Source organism: Chiloscyllium plagiosum, unplaced genomic scaffold (genome assembly GCF_037043375.1).
Source record: "Chiloscyllium plagiosum isolate Xiang-an unplaced genomic scaffold, Cpla_swu_hap1 HiC_scaffold_7, whole genome shotgun sequence".
Taxonomy (NCBI): Eukaryota; Metazoa; Chordata; class Chondrichthyes; order Orectolobiformes; family Hemiscylliidae; genus Chiloscyllium; species Chiloscyllium plagiosum.
Genome location: NW_028270145.1, coordinates 55822155 through 55841735, shown reverse-complemented (window position 1 = coordinate 55841735; position 19581 = coordinate 55822155). Strand labels below are relative to the sequence as shown.

The window sequence follows — 19581 nt, the reverse complement described above, 5'->3', positions numbered from 1 at the left end:
TTCCTTTGCTCTGCGTAGTTCCTCTCACTAGTATCCTTATATACAGATGAGAAAGGACACCACTTTGACTGGGACAACACATTCCAACCGGAACTCTATCAACAAACACGTTGACTTGGATCCCATTTACCACCCTCTGAGAAAAATAACAGGAAATGAAATCACCAACCAAGAAAACCTAAACACATAAATAGAAAGTGGGCCATGCCACCTTGCTTCATCCAGAGGCTCACTGATGATGTTACCTAGTATGGTGACGAAACATCTGAAAACGAACCTTCCAGCTCAGCGAACAAACCTACATCCAGAACCTCAACCTGAGCTACAAAGCTTCCCAAAACTTGTTAATGGAGAAATGTTTAACAATTGTAATATTTTTAAAAGATTATATTTAATCTGGTCAATATTGCCAAAGATACTTTTTAACTTCATATTATTACAAGTTTCTTCGGTTTGTGTTTTTTTAATCTAAATAGTCTTTTATGAAAGCAATCCTGAGTCAATGGTTCCTTACCTCAAGAACCAACCACAGGTGACCACCAGATTTTAAGTCTGATTTGTAGAACATTCCATAAAATTTAACAACATTTGGATGATTTGGTAGTGACTGCAGGATCGTATATTCTGCTTCAATTTCTTCATCAACAACCTGAATTAATGGTAAAAACAAATGGATACACAAATTAGGACAACACATAACATGGATGAGATTTTTGTATAACTGTCATATTGCAAGACCATCTTTGGAATTATAATAAATATGTTCACATAATTTATTCAGTTCTGATACCGATCACTATTTTAAAGATTAAAAAGGAGAGGTTACATTTATTTTCCCCTTTTTACAGAAAAAAGGGGACGTGCTTGTTGATGAATAATAGCTGGGTTTTTTGGCATAAATTGAATGTTATCAAATTGAGGATTGTATAGAAACTAGTCATGCTCACTATGCATGCCTTTTGTGCACGATCTATTTTTGATTCACATGAATGCAGGAAACCCCCAGATGTAACAATGGATGTTTTCTTATAACATCAAATTCAGTTGCTTTGATATTGCATTCAGCAGAAGCATATTATTTGAGCAATTCTTTCCACAGACTCTGAATTAAATTATTGTGTTGCAGCTACTCACTGACAACTATAACAATAGTCAGACAACAGGTTTCCATATAAATGCTGTAGTTGTATTTTTGAGTGGAATCTACAGAGCAATATCAAGCATGTCAGGGTCTAACAGATGTTCTGTGTCACCCCATGTGTATGGCTGTAAGACTAAGGGAATAAATTTGACTAAGGGAATAAATTCATAATTATCAATGTTCTACTCCCCTTCCAGATTTGGTGATATGGAGTCTCCTAAGTTCTTTGGGCACCTCCTTGTTCTCATCTTTGTGGAGCCCGAAGCAACATCTGAAAGCACTGTTGATTTCATATTCCACACTTCTTGAGAAAATGCTTAAAACATATCTTTGACAAAACTTTAGTCATCTGTCCAAATGTCTTTTTATATGGCTTAATTGATATTTTATGTTATAGCGATACTGTGAAGCACCTTGGGACATTCTAGATGTTAAAGGCACTGTGCAAATTGGTGTTGTTGTTGAGATAATAACAGGACCAAAGGCTTCAATTCTACTGACTTTTTGTCTATTCAAAATTTCTACTTAGTTTGGCAAATACCTGGGTCATACTACTACAAGTATAAGTATGCACAGAAGTACAAGTGTAGCAATACCATTAACTGAAGTGCATACATCAGAACAAAAAAAATTGGTAAAATAAACTTCAGTTAAAACATACAACAATTAAGATGTATATAAGATAGTTAACTATTATAACTATTGTAAATAATGAAACATCCTGCTTCACACGAGTATTATAAAACAAAATATGACACAACCATACAAAAAAACATTTTAGACCTGATGGCCTAAAGCTTTGTAGAAGAGGTTGGATTTAACAAATGTCTTAAAGGAGGAAAGTGAGGTGAAGAGACTGAAAAGGTATATTTCGGGTAATCCAGAGTTTGGAGTTGAAGCAACTGAAAGCATGGCCACTACAGCTGGAGGAATTATGATTGGGAAAACATAAGAATCCAGAATTAGAGCAGCACAGATATCGCAGCGGGTCTTGGGGTTGGAGAGATATTGTTCGGAGGCAGGGGTCAAGAGTTTCCCCCAACCCCCCCCCCCACTGAGGACTGTTTTGCAGGCTAAGTTTTGATTTTGGGGCACAATGATTTTGTTTTTAGGGACTCATTTTTCATTCTCACTACCTAATTTATTGCACACAAATACAGAAATTGTTGGAGACATTCAGCTCCAGTTCTGAAGCAGGGTCACAGGACCTGAAACATTAACTGTGTTTTCTCTCCACAGATACTGCCAGACTTGCTGAGTTTCTCCAGCATTTTCAGTTTGTGTTTCATATTTCTAGCATCCATGTTCATTATTCTAATTTCTTGGGTAACACAGTCATGGAGTATAATACCTTTAAAATTTGGGTTGATTTATAGGGTGCATGGATCCATAGATGCAGAAATAAAATAATTCATCACATCTTCAAAAATTATCAAGCCTCAGTTGTACTTAAAGGCACAACACACAAGGAAAAAAATAAATTCACAGAATTTAAACTGGCACAAGAAAATAGGCTTAAGTTAGCAACAAACATTCTTCAAAATAGTTGACATACTCCAATACTCAAAAAATAACTTAAATACATCTTCCACAGACTGGTAAGATCATAACTGGTGTGTCTATTGCATATGTGCAAAGCTGGAAAATTTTAATCGGGCAGTTATTACCTATTTTACTCAATATCATATTTCAACCTCAAACTTAATATTAACAATTGTCAGCTTTTGTTACAAAAGCAGCTGCTTCATCACAAACCCCCGACCTCCCAATGCAGCTTTAAGCTCGAGATTTGATACTCACTTTCATGAAACTCATTACTTCAGTGATTTCAAGTTTTTCTGGCTCCCAGGTAGTCAAGTATTCCTTTGCTGACAGGCTTGAAACCCCGTCTCCTGTGCAGCCTCCCTTTCAAACCCTCCCCCCATTGCTACTTCCCTGTTACCCACTTGCAGCTCCCGCTGAACCCATCCCCTCATACAGCATGCCTTCCCCAACACCCCTTTTGAAACCTCCGTCTTTTCACCCCCACCCCTTTTGCAACTGACTTCTCCTCCAGCAGACGCCCTCCCACCCTCTCAGCCCTGGCTTCAGCAAAAGGAACCCCCAATGACCAACTCAAAACATCGCCGCTTCAAACAGCTCACTGCTCCTCCAAATCAGTGAACACATCAGGAGTGAAAGTGAGAGAGAACCAGGTTGAGATCGAAAACGTAGCTCCTCACAGATTCTAGCATTCCCTTCCTCTGATTGGTCACCCCCATGATTGAATTTTCCAGGTGAGGTTAACCCTGTCAAAAGGATGCAGACAGGTTGGAAAGGAAATTTGAAGAGTGCATATTGTTTATTAGATACAATGCAAATGCAGAATCTCATAATACTAGAAAGTCATGAACAAGATTTAAAAATTTCTAAGTACTAACACTGATGGGATCCAGCACTTTGACAGCAGCTTGGCTACCATCTTTCTTATTCAAAACTCTGTAGACGTTTCCATAGGTTCCTTTTCCGATTGTCTGTATTATTTCCCAGATATCCGTAGGATCTGGCAATGTCTCAAGTCCAATCATGTTAGTATTTTGGAAGGAGCCATAAAACAATTTTCTGGAAGGACAAATATAAAGGGTTAATATCTCAAATCAGACTTAAAGCTGTTATCAATTCATGTTGGTTTTTCTCTAGACATGACTGAGAAACAGTTTACCTTTAGAAACAAAATAAACTTACTAATATGATTAAATGCAGAAGAATGTGTACGTTTCTCATTTCACCAGTTAGAGTCAGCAAAGAACATGTCTCCACAATGCATGCTGTCTCACAGCCATTAACACTCCTCGGAGTGCTAAATGGCTGGCAGCAAGATTTCAAAACCTCACCAAGGATTGACTGACGGCTCCATAGTCCCAGCAGTACCACAGAGTGATGGCCACTGCTGGAACTAAACGCTCTTAGTCCTCAGATTTTAAAGACCTACAACCAAGGAGGAGGTAAATATAAGGGCCTTGCAGTACGGATAGAAGGGGAGGCCTTGGAGCAAGAGATGGTTAGGGGTTCTTGGTGTAAAGGCTGGGATATTTTAGGAGGTGGTGATAGTGGACAGGGAGGCAGAAAATGTCACCAAATCTAGAAAATGTAGGTATTGAGGCAAATGTAGGATGATCTGCTGGGCTGATATACCAACTTGGCCCATCCACATGCCACCAGCCTCAAAACTTGAAGGCAGCATATTCATTAATTTGAATTGCCCCAGGCTTCACCCACCCCATTATGATTGAAAAAGTGTTAAGCATGGACGGTGGGAAAACTTCCCAGGGAATTTTACAGGTCCTAACGTGCCTGCAAATCAAATAGTAGGGGCCCTTAAAATTTTAATCCAAGTTTAAAAGATAGTATTGTATTCTACAATTCACTATTAAAATTAAAAGTTCCCAAATTCAAATTTCTGAAAGTTATCGTGAATATTGCAAATTCAAAAGCAACATACAGTGGATGTGTGAAATCTGAATTAAAAGACTATCAAAATTATAAAGTATTCAAAAAGATAGATATAGAGAAACTATTTCCTGCAGTGGTGTAATCAAAAGACCACAGGATATAGAATAGCAGTAGATCAAATGAACCTGCTCTATCAAATATGATCATGCCCAATCAGCTTCAACCCCATTTTCTTGCCCACTCCTCTGTGACTCACTGAGCAACCAAAAATATCTCTGGCTTAAATATATTCAACAATAGAGCATTCATAGCTGTCTGACATAGAAAATCCAATCCAAAGCCAATATCATTGCAATTCAATCAGAGTTCCAGTATGCAGATGATGTGTGCACTCAGTCAAATGGAGTCCATTGTCGACTCCTTCAACGGCATTTAAGAAAAACACCTAAAAAACAAAGATCCTCTTCCAGGCAGCATCCTCAATAATTTAATCATTATAAAGGGACCAGACATTCCAAACACAGAGTGTTGAGACTAATGTCCCACTCAAAATAAAATGGTCTTTAAAAAGAGCTGGTTCCAGCAACAAGCAATATTGAATAAACAGGAAGACATTGTTAACATCTTCGAATGGAGTGTCATTCACAGTCCCTTGATGATAGTTTTTGCTGATTTGTAGAATAACTATAAAGGTTGTCTCAGAGAGAGAACAATTACAAACACAAATGCTCATCTAGGACATAACAGGAATCTTCCCTGGAAATCGTTATACTGCAGTCAGACTGATCTGCCAGATATTTCCCGAGGCAATTTGAAAAGAGCCAAATTGCATAAAACCTTAAGAAATTGACAACTTTCACAGTCCCAGCTGTTCCAATCCAAAAAGCTGCAAATTATTGCCAAAACCTGCAAACAGGAAGGGAAATCTGACAGCCATTATTTCATAACGTAAGCTTTCTTTGCAGACAGCATTAAAAATACAATAAGTTTGATCAAATCTTATTCTTCTGGTCATATCACTATTAACCTTCATCCTAAAATTTTTTCTGATTTACAATTTGCAAATGATCTTAGTGTATCCCACATGCTTAACCCTTTCTCTTTTCACAATCAACATTGTTCCTTGTTCCTTTCAGATACCAAAGATCTGCAAAGTGGTCAGACACTGATGGAAAAGTATTAGAAAACAGAAAGACAGTGATGAAGAAACACCATTATCTAGCTCTCACATTGGTAGCCACTAGTTCAGACACTGAAATGTCTATTTTAGGCTAATTTGGGGACAGGATCTGCCTTTGGTGAATTACCAGATCAACAAACTCAAACAGGACAGGCAGCATGGAATATTGGCAGGCATTCTAGAAGACAGTCAATATAAACAAGGAGTCCAGCACCAACACGTAGACATAGTTTGGAGCCAATTCTGCCCAGTGTAAAAAAAACGTCATGCCAATGCCCAACACTTACATGACATAGCTAATAGCTAACGGCTAATGAGTTGGCTTACATTGAGCACAAACTCAAGACATCAAACGTCCAAGTGCGACAGTGGAAGCTCTAAGTGAAGTAAGGCTCAGTATGCTGCCAATGTAACTGCTCATGCCAGTATTCAAGGAGACTTTCAGAGGTGTCATAGCAATATTTGACCTCTAACACATTTCTAGGATCACTGAGGCACTGCCCCAGAAGTAGCAGCACTCCCCCACTGCCCTCATTGTTGCTTGACAGTTGATCAACTTAAGATTGTTATTGCCCAAGGATGTACAGTCCAAAACTGGGATATCCAGAATCACAGCATCTCCTACAAGACTCATCAATACTGCCCCTCCACCCCCACCACCACCCCCCCCCCCCACCAGTGTAATTCAACACTTCTGATGAAGAGTCACTAGACTCAAAACATTAATTCCATCTTCTTGTTACAGGTGCTGCCAGAGCTGCTCCGTTGCATCAGTAGTTTCAGTTTTTGTATCAGCATTTTCTAAATAGCTGGCTAAATTAACATTCAAAGCCTTAAATGTTGTAATCTCTGGTTTACACCCTGTACCAAAATGCAATGCAATTGAATGCAGAAATAGAAGGATAAAATGTAACGGGAAAGATCGTGCAGGAGGGATAGATAAACATTGCTGGGACATTGGGACTGGCTCTGGGTGTATTGGTACCTGGGTTGCACCTGACTAGAGCTGGACCAGAGTTCCTTGCAGGGTATTTTGCTTGCACAGTTGGCAAGACTTTAACTTGGCAGGAGTGTGGAAACCAAGAGAGAATATTAGAGAATATCACCAGGATTCACAGAATGCTTAGAGAGACAGCTAGGGCTAGCACAGAGAATAGCAAGTTAATAGGTGAAGTTGGAGTAAAGGAGAAAGTAATGAAATCTAAATCAAAGTTGTACTACATGTATGTGAATGCAGAGAGTATAGCAAATAAGATCGGGAGTTGTAGGCAGATTGCCATGTGAGCTGTTGTGATGATAACAGAGACCTGGTTCATAGAGGATAAACTCTGGATGTTAAATATTCCTGGCTACAAGGTGTTCAGAAAAGAAGGGAAAGGTGGAAGGTAACAGAGTGCTGGAGAAAAAGGATGTCTCAGAGGGTTTGGAAAGAGCAAAGGTAAAAAGGTTTAACTATTGCAACAAGTGGAAAGGATATACAGGAACAAATCTATAGCAAAATTATAAAAATGCCAACTTTATAGAGCTGCTAGAATTTCAATTACCCAAATATAGACTGGGATACTGGTAATGTAAGGGGTAGCAAGGTTCCTAGTAGCAAATTACTGCTGATGCCGGAATCTGTACTGAAAACAACCAATGCTGGAGATTACAGCAGGTCAGACAGCATCCATGGAGAGACAGCAATCTAATGTTTCGAGTCTAGGTGACTCTTCATCAGAGCTGAAGTGAAATGTGGAGGGAACAACATTTATGCTATAGTTTGGGGTGGGGGTGGGGTATGAGGTTAGTGGGTGTAGGGTACTGGTGGAGAAAAGATGTAGATAGTTCAGATTAAGTGATTGGAATGTAAGAATGTCAGAACAATGGGGTGTCTCCTGCCAGAGTTGAAAAGACAAACAGTCCTCCTGGGGGGGGGGGAAACGGACGATAGTTGTGCAAAACAGGGCATGATAACAAGATGTAACAAGTTAAAAGGGAAGAAATTGTTCACAATTTAAAGGTGTTAAACTCAATATTAAGTCTAGAAGGCTGTAAAGTGCCTTGTCTGAAGATGAGATGTTGTTCCTCCAGCTTGCACTGTGATTCACTGGAACATTGCAGCATGCTGAGGACAGATAAGTGGGCATGCGAGCAGGATGCTGTGTTAAAATTACCAGCTATGGGAAGGTCGTGGTCATGCTTGTGCACAGACCGCAGGTGCATTTAGTTTTTCCAATGTAGAGCAGGTCACATGTGTGCAACAAATACAAAACACAAGATTGGAGAATATACAGGTGAAATACTGCTTCACCTGGAAGGATTGTTTAGGTCCTTGGATGATGAGCAGGGAGGAGGTGAAGGTGCAGGTGTTGCACCTTCGGTAGTTACATGGGAAGGTGCCATGGAGAAGGGGGTGTGTTGGTGGTTGTGGAATGCACGAGGGTGTCCCAGATAGAACAATCCCTGCAAAATGCAGAAGAGGGAGTAAGGGAAAGATGCATTGGGTGGTGGCGTTTTGCTGGAGTTGTCTGAAGTGGCAGAGAATGATCCTTTTAATGCAAGGGCAGGCGGGCTGAAACGTGATGACATTGGGGACCCAATCATGCTGTTGTGAGTGATGGGAAGGTGCAAGGGCAGAAGCACAGATGATAGGTTGAAAGTGGTTGAGGGCCCTGTCAACCATAGTGGGTGGGAAGCCACGGTTATGGAAGAAGCAAGCATATCAGCAGCACTGTTTTGGAAGGTGGCACCATCTGAACTGATGTGATGTAGGCGAAGGAACTGGGAGAATGGGATGGAATCCTTGCAGGGCATTGGGTGTGACAAGGTGTAGTGAAGGTAGCTATGGCAGTCAGTGGCTTTGTAGTGAATGGCAGTTGCAGAGTCCCAAGGCGGAAGATGAGGTGTTCTTCCGCCAGGCGTCAGGTTTAGCAGTGGAGGAGGCCCAGGACCTGCATGTCCTTGCTGGAGTGGGAGGGGGAGCTGAAGTGTGCAGCCACAGGGCGGTGGGGTTGGTTGGTGCGGGTGTCCCAGAGGTATTCTCTGAAATGATCCGCAAGTTGGCATCCTGTCTCCCCGATGTCGGGTGCAACGAATACAGTAGATGACATTTGTGGAAATGCAGGTAAATTTCTGTTCAATGTAAAAGGATCATTTGAGGCATTAGATGCAGGTGAGGGAGCACGTTTTGCAATTATTGCGGTGGCAGGGGAAGGTGCCCGGAGTGGGGTGCATGCTGGTGGGGGGAGCGTGGATCTGACAAGGGAGTCAAGGAGGGAATGGTCTCTCTGAAACGCTGATGGGGTGGGGAGGGAAATATATCCCTAATGATTGGTCTGTTTGTAGGTGGCAGAAGTGGCGGAGGATGATGCGATGTATCTGGAGATTGGTGGGGTGGAAGATGAGGGCTGGTGGGGGTGGAGGTTCCGTCCTTACTGCATTGAGAGGTGTGGAGTTCAAGGATGGTGGTGCAGGAAATGGAGGAGATGCACTGGAGGGGCTGACTAACCACAGACAAGCCCAGCGACTCCCGCAGCTTCCTGGACTACACCTCCTCCCAACCTGCCTCCTGTAAAAACGCCATCCCTTATTCCCAATTCCTCCGCCTCTACCACATCTGTTCCCAGGATGACCAATTCCACCACAGAAAATCCCAGATGGCCTCCTTCTTCGAAGACGCAATTTCTCCTTCCACGTGATCGACGATGCCCTCCAGCACATCTCCTCCATTTCCTGCACCTCTGCCCTTGAACTCCAATCCTCCAAATGCAACAAGGACAGAACTCCCCTGGTCCTCACCTTCTACCCCACAAACCTCCATATACATTGTATCATCCTCCGCTACTTCCGCCACCTACAAACAGACCCTACAGCTTTGATATATTTCTCTACCCACCCTTATCAGCATTTCAGACAGACCACTCTGGCCGTGACTCCCTCATCAGATCCATGCCCCACACAAACCTAACTCTAAAATGGTACAACTACCGTTGATGTAGAATTACAGTGCATACCTCACAAAGACCCTAAAGTTCACTCCTTTGGAATCATTCTGTGCATGCATACTAACACCCTCACCAAATTCCCAACTGGCAACTTTATGCCTGTGACATGGATACCTGTTTGGAGGCACAATGTCATACCTGACAAGGAAAAAGCAGACAATACGAAGTCAAATTTGAAGCCAAGATGTGAAAATCAAACTGCAGAAGAGGTGGGTAGTTGGGTAATTGTCCACCTTTTTCCTCAACTGAGGATTCCCCACCATCATGGTTGACAGGGTCTTTAGCAAGTGTCCAACCAGACTCCTGCCCTCACCCCTTCTGTTCCCTCCCGCAACTGATAATGTCACTTTTCATCCCGCCAACATCTGCATTCAAAGGATCATAAATTGCCATTTCTGCCACTTTCAGCAGGATGCCACCAGACACATATTCCCCTCCTCATCCTTATCAGCATTTTGCAGGGATCATTCCATCTGAGGGACCCTGGTCCAATCCTCCTCCACTCCCAATAGTTCCCCATGCAATCAGAGAAGGTGCAACTCTTGCCCCTTTACTCATCCTTCCTCACTATTCAGTATAGAAGCAAAGAGGTCCTTCTGCAGCTGTTCAGGGCCCTGGTGAGATCGCACCTGGAATATTGTGCGCAGTTTTGGTCTCCAAATTTGAGGAAAGACATTCTGGCTATTGAGGGAGTGCAGAGTAGGTTCACGAGGTCAATTCCCAGAATGGCGGGACTATCTTTTGCTGAAAGATTGGAGTGACTGGGCTTGTATACGCTTGAGTTTAGAAGGCTGAGAGGGGATCTGATTGAGACATATAAGATTATTAAAGGATTGGACACTCTGGAAGCAGGAAGCATGTTTTCGCTGATGGGTGAGTCCCGAACCAGAGAACACAGTTTAAAGATAAGGGGTAGGCCACTTAGAACAGAGTTGAGGAGAAACTTCTTATAAGACCATAAGACCATAAGACATAGGAGTGGAAGTAAGGCCATTCGGCCCATCGAGTCCACTCCGCCATTCAATCATGGCTGATGCGCATTTCAGCTCCACTTACCAGCGTTCTCCCCGTGGCCCTTAATTCCTCTAGACAACAAGAATCTATCAATCTCGGCCTTGAAGACATTTAGTGTCCCAGCTTCCACTGCACTCCGTGGCAATGAATCCCACAGGCCCACCACTCTCTGGCTGAAGAAATGTCTCCACATTTCTGTTCTGAAATGACCCCTTCTAATTCTAAGGCTGTGTCCACGGGTCCTAGTCTCCTCGTCTAACGGAAACAATTTCCTAGCATCCACCTTTTCCAAGCCATGTATTATTTTGTACGTCTCTATTAAGTCTCCCCTTAATCTTCTAAACTCCAACGAATACAATCCCAGTATCCTCAGCCGTTCCTCATATGTTAGACCTGTCATTCCAGGGATCATCCGTGTGAATCTCCGCTGGACACGTTCCAGTGCCAGTATGTCCTTCCTGAGGTGTGGGGACCAAAACTGGACACAGTACTCCAAATGGGACCTAACCAGAGCTTTATAAAGTCTTAGTAGTACATCTCTGCTTTTATATTCCAACCCTCTTGAGATAAGAGACAACATTGCATTCGCTTTCTTAATCACGGACTCAACCTGCATGTTTACCTTTAGAGAATCCTCGACTAGCACTCCCAGATCCCTTTGTGCTTTGGCTTTATTAATTTTCTCACCATTTAGAAAGTAGTCTATGCTTTTATTCTTTTTGCCAAAGTGCAAGACCTCGCACTTGCTCACGTTAAATTCCATCAACCATTTCCTGGACCACTCTCCCAACCTGTCTAGATCCTTCTGTAGCCTCCCCACTTCCTCAGTACTACCTGCCTGTCCACCTAACTTCGTATCATCGGCAAACTTCGCTAGAATGCCCCCCGGTTCCCTCATCCAAATCATTAATATATAATGCGAACAGCTGTGGCTCCAGCACCGAACCCTGCGGGACACCACTCGTCACCGGCTGCCATTCTGAAAAAGAACCTTTTATCCAACTCTCTACCTTCTGTTAGACAGCCAATCCTCAATCCATCCCAGCAGCTCACCTCGAACACCATGGGCCCTCACCTTGCTCAGCAGCCTCCCGTGTGGCACCTTATCAAAGGCCTTTTGAAAGTCTAGATAGACCACATCCACCGGGTTTCCCTGGTCTAACCTACTTGTTACCTCTTCAAAAAATTCCAACAGGTTTGTCAGGCATGACCTCCCTTTACTAAATCCATGTTGACTTGTTCTAATCAGACTCTGCTCTTCCAAGAATTTAGAAACCTCATCCTTAATGATGGATTCTAGAATTTTACCAACAACCGAGGTTAAGCTGATTAGCCTATAATTTTCCATCTTTTGCCTTGATCCTTTCTTGAACAAGGGGGTTACAACAGCCATCTTCCAATCATCCGGGACCTTTCCTGACTCCAGTGACTCTTGAAAGATCTCAACCAATGCCTCTGCTATTTCCTCAGCCACCTCTCTCAGAACTCTAGGGTGTATCCCATCAGGGCCAGGAGATTTATCAATTTTAAGACTTTTTAACTTTTCTAGCACTATCTCTTTCGTAATGGCAACCATACTCAACTCAGCCCCGTGACACCCTTTAATGTTTGGGATATTACTCATGTCTTCCACTGTGAAAACTGACACAAAGTACTTGTTAAGTTCTCCTGCTATTTCCTTATCTCCCATCACTAGGCTTCCTGCATCAGTTTGAAGTGGCCCAATGTCTACTTTTGCCTGTCGTTTGTTTCTTATGTACTGAAAGAAACTTTTACTATTATTTCTAATATTACTGGCTAGCCTACCTTCATATTTGATCCTCTCATTTCTTATTACACTCTTTGTTGTCCTCTGTTTGCTTTTGTATCCTTCCCAATCTTCTGTTTTCCCACTGTTCTTAGCCACTTTATAGGATCTCTCTTTTTCTTTAATACATTTCCTGACTTCCTTTGTCAGCCAAGGTTGTTTAGTCCCTCCCCGGTTAATCTTTCTTTTCTTGGGAATGAACCTCAATAATACCTACAAACTCCTGCCATTTTTGCTCTACTGTCTTCCTGGTTAGCCTCTGCTTCCAGTCTATTTTAGTCAGTTCCTCTCTCGTGCCCTCATAATTACCTTTATTCAACCGTAACACCATTACATCCGATTTTGCCTTCTCCCTTTCAAACTCCAGACTGAACTCTACCATATTATGGTCGCTACTTCCTAAGGGTTCCCTTACTTTAAGATCTTTTATAGAGTCTGGTTCATTGCAAAGCACTAGGTCCAGAATAGCCTGCTCTCTTGTGGGCTCCATGACAAGCTGTTCCAAAAAGCCATCCTGTAAGCATTCCATGAATTCCCTTTCTTTAGATCCACTAGCAACATTATTTACCCAGTCCACCTGCATATTGAAGTCTCCCATGATCAATGTAACCTTGCCTTTCTGACATGCCTTCTCTATTTCCCGGTACATGTTGCGTCCATGGTCCTGACCACTGTTAGGAGGTCTATACACAACTCCAATTATGTTTTTTGTGCCTTTGTGGTTCCTCAATTCCACCCACACAGACTCCACATCATCTGACGCTATGTCATTCAATACCATAGATTTAATTTTGTTCTTAACTAACAAGGCAACCCCACCCCCTCTGCCCACCTCTCTGTCTTTTCGATAAGTTGAAAAACCATGGAGGTTTAACTGCCAGTCCTGACCCCCCTGTAACCAAGTCTCTGTGATGCCTACTACATCATAATCATTCACTATTATCTGTGCCATTAGTTCATCGGCTTTGTTATGAATGCTACGAGCATTCAGGTAAAGTGCCTTAATGCTAACTTCCTTATCATTAGAGATGTTGGAAGTCATATGTCCTAAGTTATCCTTGCTTTTTACTGCATTCTCAGTCTGCCTCAAATTTAAATCCGCCTGGAAACATGCTATCCTGCTGATTATCCTGCTATTTACCTCCATACTCCCTGTCGCTTTCACTTTCCCTTCCCCCCAACTCAGAAGTTTAAAGTCCTACTGACCACCCTATTTATCCTCTTTGCTAGAACATTGGTACCTGATCGGTTCAGGTGGAGACCGTCCCAACGGTACAGATCCCCCCTGTTCCAAAACTGATGCCAATGCCCCATGAAGTGGAATCCCTCTTTCCCACACCAATCCCTTAGCCACGTGTTTACTTGCCTAATTTTCTTGTCCCTATGCTAATTGGCACGTGGCTCGGGCAGTAATCCGGAGGTTATGACCCTTGAGGACCTGTGCTTCAATTTCCTGCCTAGTGCTTCGTAATGCCCAAACAGGTCCTCCACCCTAGTCTTGTCTATGTTGTTGGTACCAACATGGACCACAACAACTGGATCCTCCCCCTCCCGCTCCAATATCCTTTCAAGCCGGTCGGAGATGTCTCGCACCCTGGCACCGGGCAGGCAACACACCATGCGAGACTCCCGATCCGGCTTGCAAAGGATACTATCTGTCCCCCTAATTATAGAATCCCCTATAACCACTACTTGTCTATTAGCTTCCCCCTCTTGAATGGCCTTCTGCACCATGGTGCCTTGGTCAGTTGGCTCATCCTGTCCAGAGCCCTTTTCCTCATCCGTATAGGGAGCAAGAATCTCGTACCTGTTGGACAAGGTCAAGGGCTGAGGCTCCTCCACTCCTGAACTCCGGTTCCCCCTACCTGCCTCACTTACAGTCACACTCTTTTGTGCCTGATCACCCACCAGAGAGTGGTGGGAGTGTGGAATGCTCTGCCCCAGAAGGCTGTGGAGGCCAAGTCCCTGGATACTTTCAAGAAAGAGTTGGATAGAGCTCTTAAGGATAATGGAATCAAGGGTTATGGGGATAAGGCAGGAACAGGATACTGAATGAGGATGATCAGCCATGATCATAATGAATGGTGGTGCTGGCTCAAAGGGCAGAATGGCCTACTCCTGCACCAATTGTCTATTGTCTACCAAAGGTTCCAGACGCACCTTCTAGGGGAAGCAGCGATTTATCTGCATTTTACTCAATCTGCTCTACAGTACTCACTGCTCATAATGTGGTCTACCCTACACAGGGGAGACAAAACGCAGACTAGGTATCTGCTTTGTTGAACACCTGCATTCTGACCCAAGCCAGACATTCTGACACCATCACCAAGCTCCCTTGTCAACATTTATGTTCGGACCTGTTGCAGTGCTCCAGCGAGGCTCAGGACAAGCTGGAAGAACAGCATCTCATCCTGCCCCAGGGAACTCTGCAACCTTCAACTCTCAATATAGAGTTCAATAACTTTAGAACCTGAACACCTCCTTTATTGTCTTTTACCTACCCTACACCCCAGGCTCTGTCATGATGTTGTCTGTTTTCAGCACAGACAACGAGTTTTCACCAATTGTGACTCATTGTCTCCATAATCAGCTTTTCTCCTTCCCATACTTCATTATCAGCCATCCCTTTGTCTGCCTAACCATGTCTCTCTCTCTCTCTCACACACACACACACTGAGCTCTGACCCCACCCATCTGCTCACTCCTTTTTACCCCCCACCTGCCATCAGCACATAAACCACCTTTTCCTCGCTACTATCAGTTCTGAAGAAGGACCACTGGTCTTCAAACATTAACTCGATTTTCTCTCCACATGCTGTTAGGCCTGCTGAGTTTCTCCAGAAATTTCTGTTTTTGTTGCAGAAGAGGACACAGTTACAACATTGACTTCCCAGTGAAATATAGTTGACAGATCTTCAAGAAAATATGCAAATAATATGGCAGGTCTATATTCACACACACATAATATATATCCATCCCATTGACTAACAGGAAGTGATGGAAGGTCCATCTGTAATGCAGGCAGCTCTGCCTTTGGGCATTCCTCCCTATCCTCCAAACCCCAGAGCACGAGAAGAATTCCAAGAAAATGACAAATCTGTAAGTTGCTTAAAATAAAAATTAGAATGTGCCACAAAGGAAAAGAAATGAAATAGGTCAGCATATAAAAAAGTTTGACAAACCAACGCATTAATATGTAACAAAGAAAGAAACGGATTAGCCAAAATAAAAATGCATTGCCTTAGCCATTCTAAAGAAAGTAAATATGCAGTAAACACAATTTCTAAAACCACATTACAAATTTCTAAATGTGGCAGGATTTACTCGCCTGCAAGGGTGTCATCACTTACAATGGAAAAGCTATATGAAATGACAGGTACTGATCCTAATAAGTGTAATTTGGGAATCTGTGATGAGTGTGGACTGAACAGTTACCAACTCTCCAATAGCAGAATTGTCATCTGACTGCCAAAATCTTCCATGCATGATCTTGGAGATGATTAAATATTAGACCTATCCTGGATTTTCCATTCATTTTCATACTACACATGTGCTTGCCAGTGGATAGTACAAAGATTGTCCTTCACTTCTGGAAACATCTAAAAAATAAATAACTCATTTAAAAAAAAAACTGATGCATTGTACCGAAACTACTATAAACCTATAACATATAGTAGCCTTTCAAAATCATTCTATTACTGCCAATTTTGTTTAGTTTCCTTCTTTTGAAAAGAAAAATACATCACAATATTTGTGTAGAAGGGATTAGAATTTGCAGTGTCTACAAAGTTATGTCACTGACAGACTTTTTGTTGATGCTGTGATAGTTGAACAGCATTATGGTCTCAATGGCTTCATTAGTCACAGCATTTGTTATAAATCTGTGAAACCAGCATTGCATTGCATGCACAAGGTGATTCAGCAAAAACATTATGTGGTATACCATGGAGCAAAAACCACATAAATTGTCAATGGAGATAAAGATTTCAATCTTCCCCCATTTAGAGTAATGTAAAGGCTTTCAAATATGGCATATGCTATTCTATCCAAATTCTACAATTAGCTTGTGATGCTTGTGCACATGTAGCACTGCCTGGGTGAGGCTTGGTCCATTGAGAAGCAACACCTGATATCACTGTGGTGCCAAAGTTTGATCTTGAAGATGGAGAAATAGATGCTGACTATATTCATATCATAAAATTTCAGGCCTTCAAATCTGAATAAAATGGAGTCAATTACAGATTATTAGTATTTTGCTACAAGCGTTAGGACCTTTAAATAATTGCTCATCCTTCTAGGATTACTTTAGTAAAGGAAACTAAATGGAAATCTTAAAAACAAAGTGCTACAGAAACTCAGCAATGGTTCCATTTGTACAGAGAGAAACAAAATTAATGTTTCAAGTCCAATATGAGTTCTTCAGAGCTCAAGAAATGAAAAATCTGAATTGGAAGTATTAAATAATATTTATGTGCACAAGTTTAAAACTAGAAAATTTTGAATGAAACTAAAGGCTATGGATTAAATGTATGAATTTGTTCTGTTAACTTTGAATTTATTATTATTTGCTATTAGAATATGTGCCATTGCACCCAGTGTATGAAATGTTGATTGGACTGTGTAGGATGGCTAAGACTGCTCCTTTCCTCCTTTAGGTAAAAACAAGGACTGCAGATGCTGGAAACCAGAGTCTAGATTAGAGTGATTCTGGAAAAGCACAGCAGGTCAGGCAGCATCTGCGGAGCAGGAAAATCGACATTTCAGGCAAAAGCCCTTCATCAGGAGGCTAGTTCCAAAATTGGGAGAGCTGTCTCACAGCTCTTTTCTTGTCACTTTTCTGATGTCAGCCTAGAAATGTCCTCACCTATTGATTCTAATTCCGTAAATGGTTGTATTTGAATTCATGATGCTTTATCAAATCATTAGTCCTACATCATAAACAGTAGGTTACCGTAACGTTAACAGTAAATCAACACAACCAACTTTTCAGTAATTCCATTCAATTGTAAATTAAAATGTCAGATTTGACATTTCAAATGGTTAAATTTGTGTTCAATTAAAATAAACTATGATTAAGCAATTCTGTCACATTTACTGACCACTGCAGGAAGACAAACATTGCTGTTTCAAAATGCTGCAAACACGCCTGTTTAGTACCGTAAGCAACTTAAACAGATGTATTGATAGACTCAAAAATTTAATGCAGCATCAGGGCCTCTTTACATAAAGTCAAATGGTGCTTATAGTAGCTAAAATGCCCTCATCTTCTATATGATGATGTGTCCATAATTTAGCTGCAATGCAAAGCAAAGAACACAATATGAAAATAATTGTCATATAAAATTACTATCTAGTTAGCTTCATTACTTCATGCTCACTTGAGAGGTTACAAGCGCAGAACTATTTTCAACAGTAGAGTTATTTATTGCTGCATGAAATTTTAGAAATATCAATATTAACAGATGATCTGTATTGATCAAAAATGTATTAATTAAACTGAGAAAGGTACTTGCATTGTAAGATGTTTACTTTATGAGATCAACTGATTTGCCACCTGCTTTTGGATTGGTGGTGCTGGAAGAGCACAGCAGTTCAGGCAGCAGCCGAGGAGCAGTAAAATCGACGTTTCGGGCAAAAGCCCTTCATCAGGAATAAAAGCAGAGAGCCTGAAGTGTGGAGAATTAAGCTAGAGGAGGGTGGAGGTGGAGAGAAAGTAGCATGGAGTACAATAGGTGAGTGGGGGAGGGGATGAAGGTGACAGGTCAGGGAGGAGGGTGGAGTGGATAGGTGGAAAAGAAGATAGGCAGGTAGGACAAGTCATGGGGACAGTGCTGAGCTGGAAATTTGGAACTAGGGTGAGGTGGGGGAAGGGGAAATGAGGAAACTGTTGAAGTCCACATTAATGCCCTGGGGTTGAAGTGTTCTGAGGCAGAAGATGAGGCGTTCTTCCTCCAGGCGTCTGGTGGTGAGGGAGCAGCGGTGAAGGAGGCCCAGGACCTCCATGTCCTCGGCAGAGTGGGAGGGGGAGTTGAAATGTTGGGCCACAAGGTGGTGTGGTTGATTGGTGTGGGTGTCCCGGAGATGTTCCCTAAAGCGCTCTGCTAGGAGGCGTCCAGTCTCCCCAATGTAGAAGAGACCGCATCGGGAGCAACGGATGCAATAAATGATATTCGTGGATGTGCAGTTAAAACTGTGATGGATGTGGAAGGTTCCTTTAGGGCCTTGGATGGAGGTGAGGGAGGAGGTGTGGGCGCAGGATTTGCAGTTCCTGCGGTGGCAGGGGAAGGTGCCAGGATGGGAGGGTGGGTTGTAGGGGGGAGTGGACCTGACCAGGTAGTCACGGAGGGAATGGTCTTTGCAGAAGGCGGAAAGGGGTGGGGAGGGAAATATATCCCTGGTGGTGGGGTCTTTTTGGAGGTGGCGGACCTGCTTCAGGATTAAAAGGGGTATGCGCCAGCAATGTCTTAACAAAATAATTTGCAGTTCTGGTCTGATTTATGACTAAATGCTAAATAATTGCTACCTTGCTTTAATCTTAATTTGTAATGAAGGCACACTAAAGAATTTCATATGTTAACCTGTACACCAAGGTGTAACGACATATGATTTTTAATATATGCTACAGTCCATTGATTTTCCACTTTTAAGATTAGGTATTCAGTGTGGGAGTCTGTAATTACTGGTGGAAACCCCTTTTAATCCTGAGAGAGGCAAAGACCTCGAGGTACTGTCACTGAACTAGTAATCCAGATAATGTTCTGAGAACGTGAGTTCAAATTCCACCATGGGAGATGGTGGAGTAAAAGTAAATATTCAATAAAAATCGGGACTAAATATCTAATGATGACTATGAATCGATTGTTGGAAAAACCCATCTGGTTCACTAATGCCTTTTAAAGGAAGGGCCATCAAAACTGGTTGACTCAACTGCCCTCTGAAGCAGTGTAGCAACCTAAAAAGTAAAAGGAATGAAACTGGGTGCATCAACTGGCATAGACTAAAACACCAGAAACAACAACAG

The 19581-nt window shown here is 42.2% G+C and overlaps 1 protein-coding gene across 6 annotated transcripts in view; it reads right to left on the bottom strand.

Annotated features, from left to right (window-relative positions):
- myo3b (myosin IIIB) overlaps positions 1-19581 on the bottom strand; it is a 581719-nt gene that overhangs the window by 525364 nt on the left and 36774 nt on the right. For all 6 annotated transcript variants that reach the window (XM_087989045.1, XM_043693701.2, XM_043693699.2 and 3 more), the window contains exons 2-3: positions 3562-3742; positions 515-649 (exon numbers count right to left, since the gene is read on the bottom strand). In XM_087989045.1, coding sequence (XP_087845171.1) covers positions 515-649; positions 3562-3708 — 282 coding nt within the window. In that variant the 5' untranslated portion in view covers positions 3709-3742. The remainder of the gene's footprint in view (positions 1-514; positions 650-3561; positions 3743-19581) is intronic.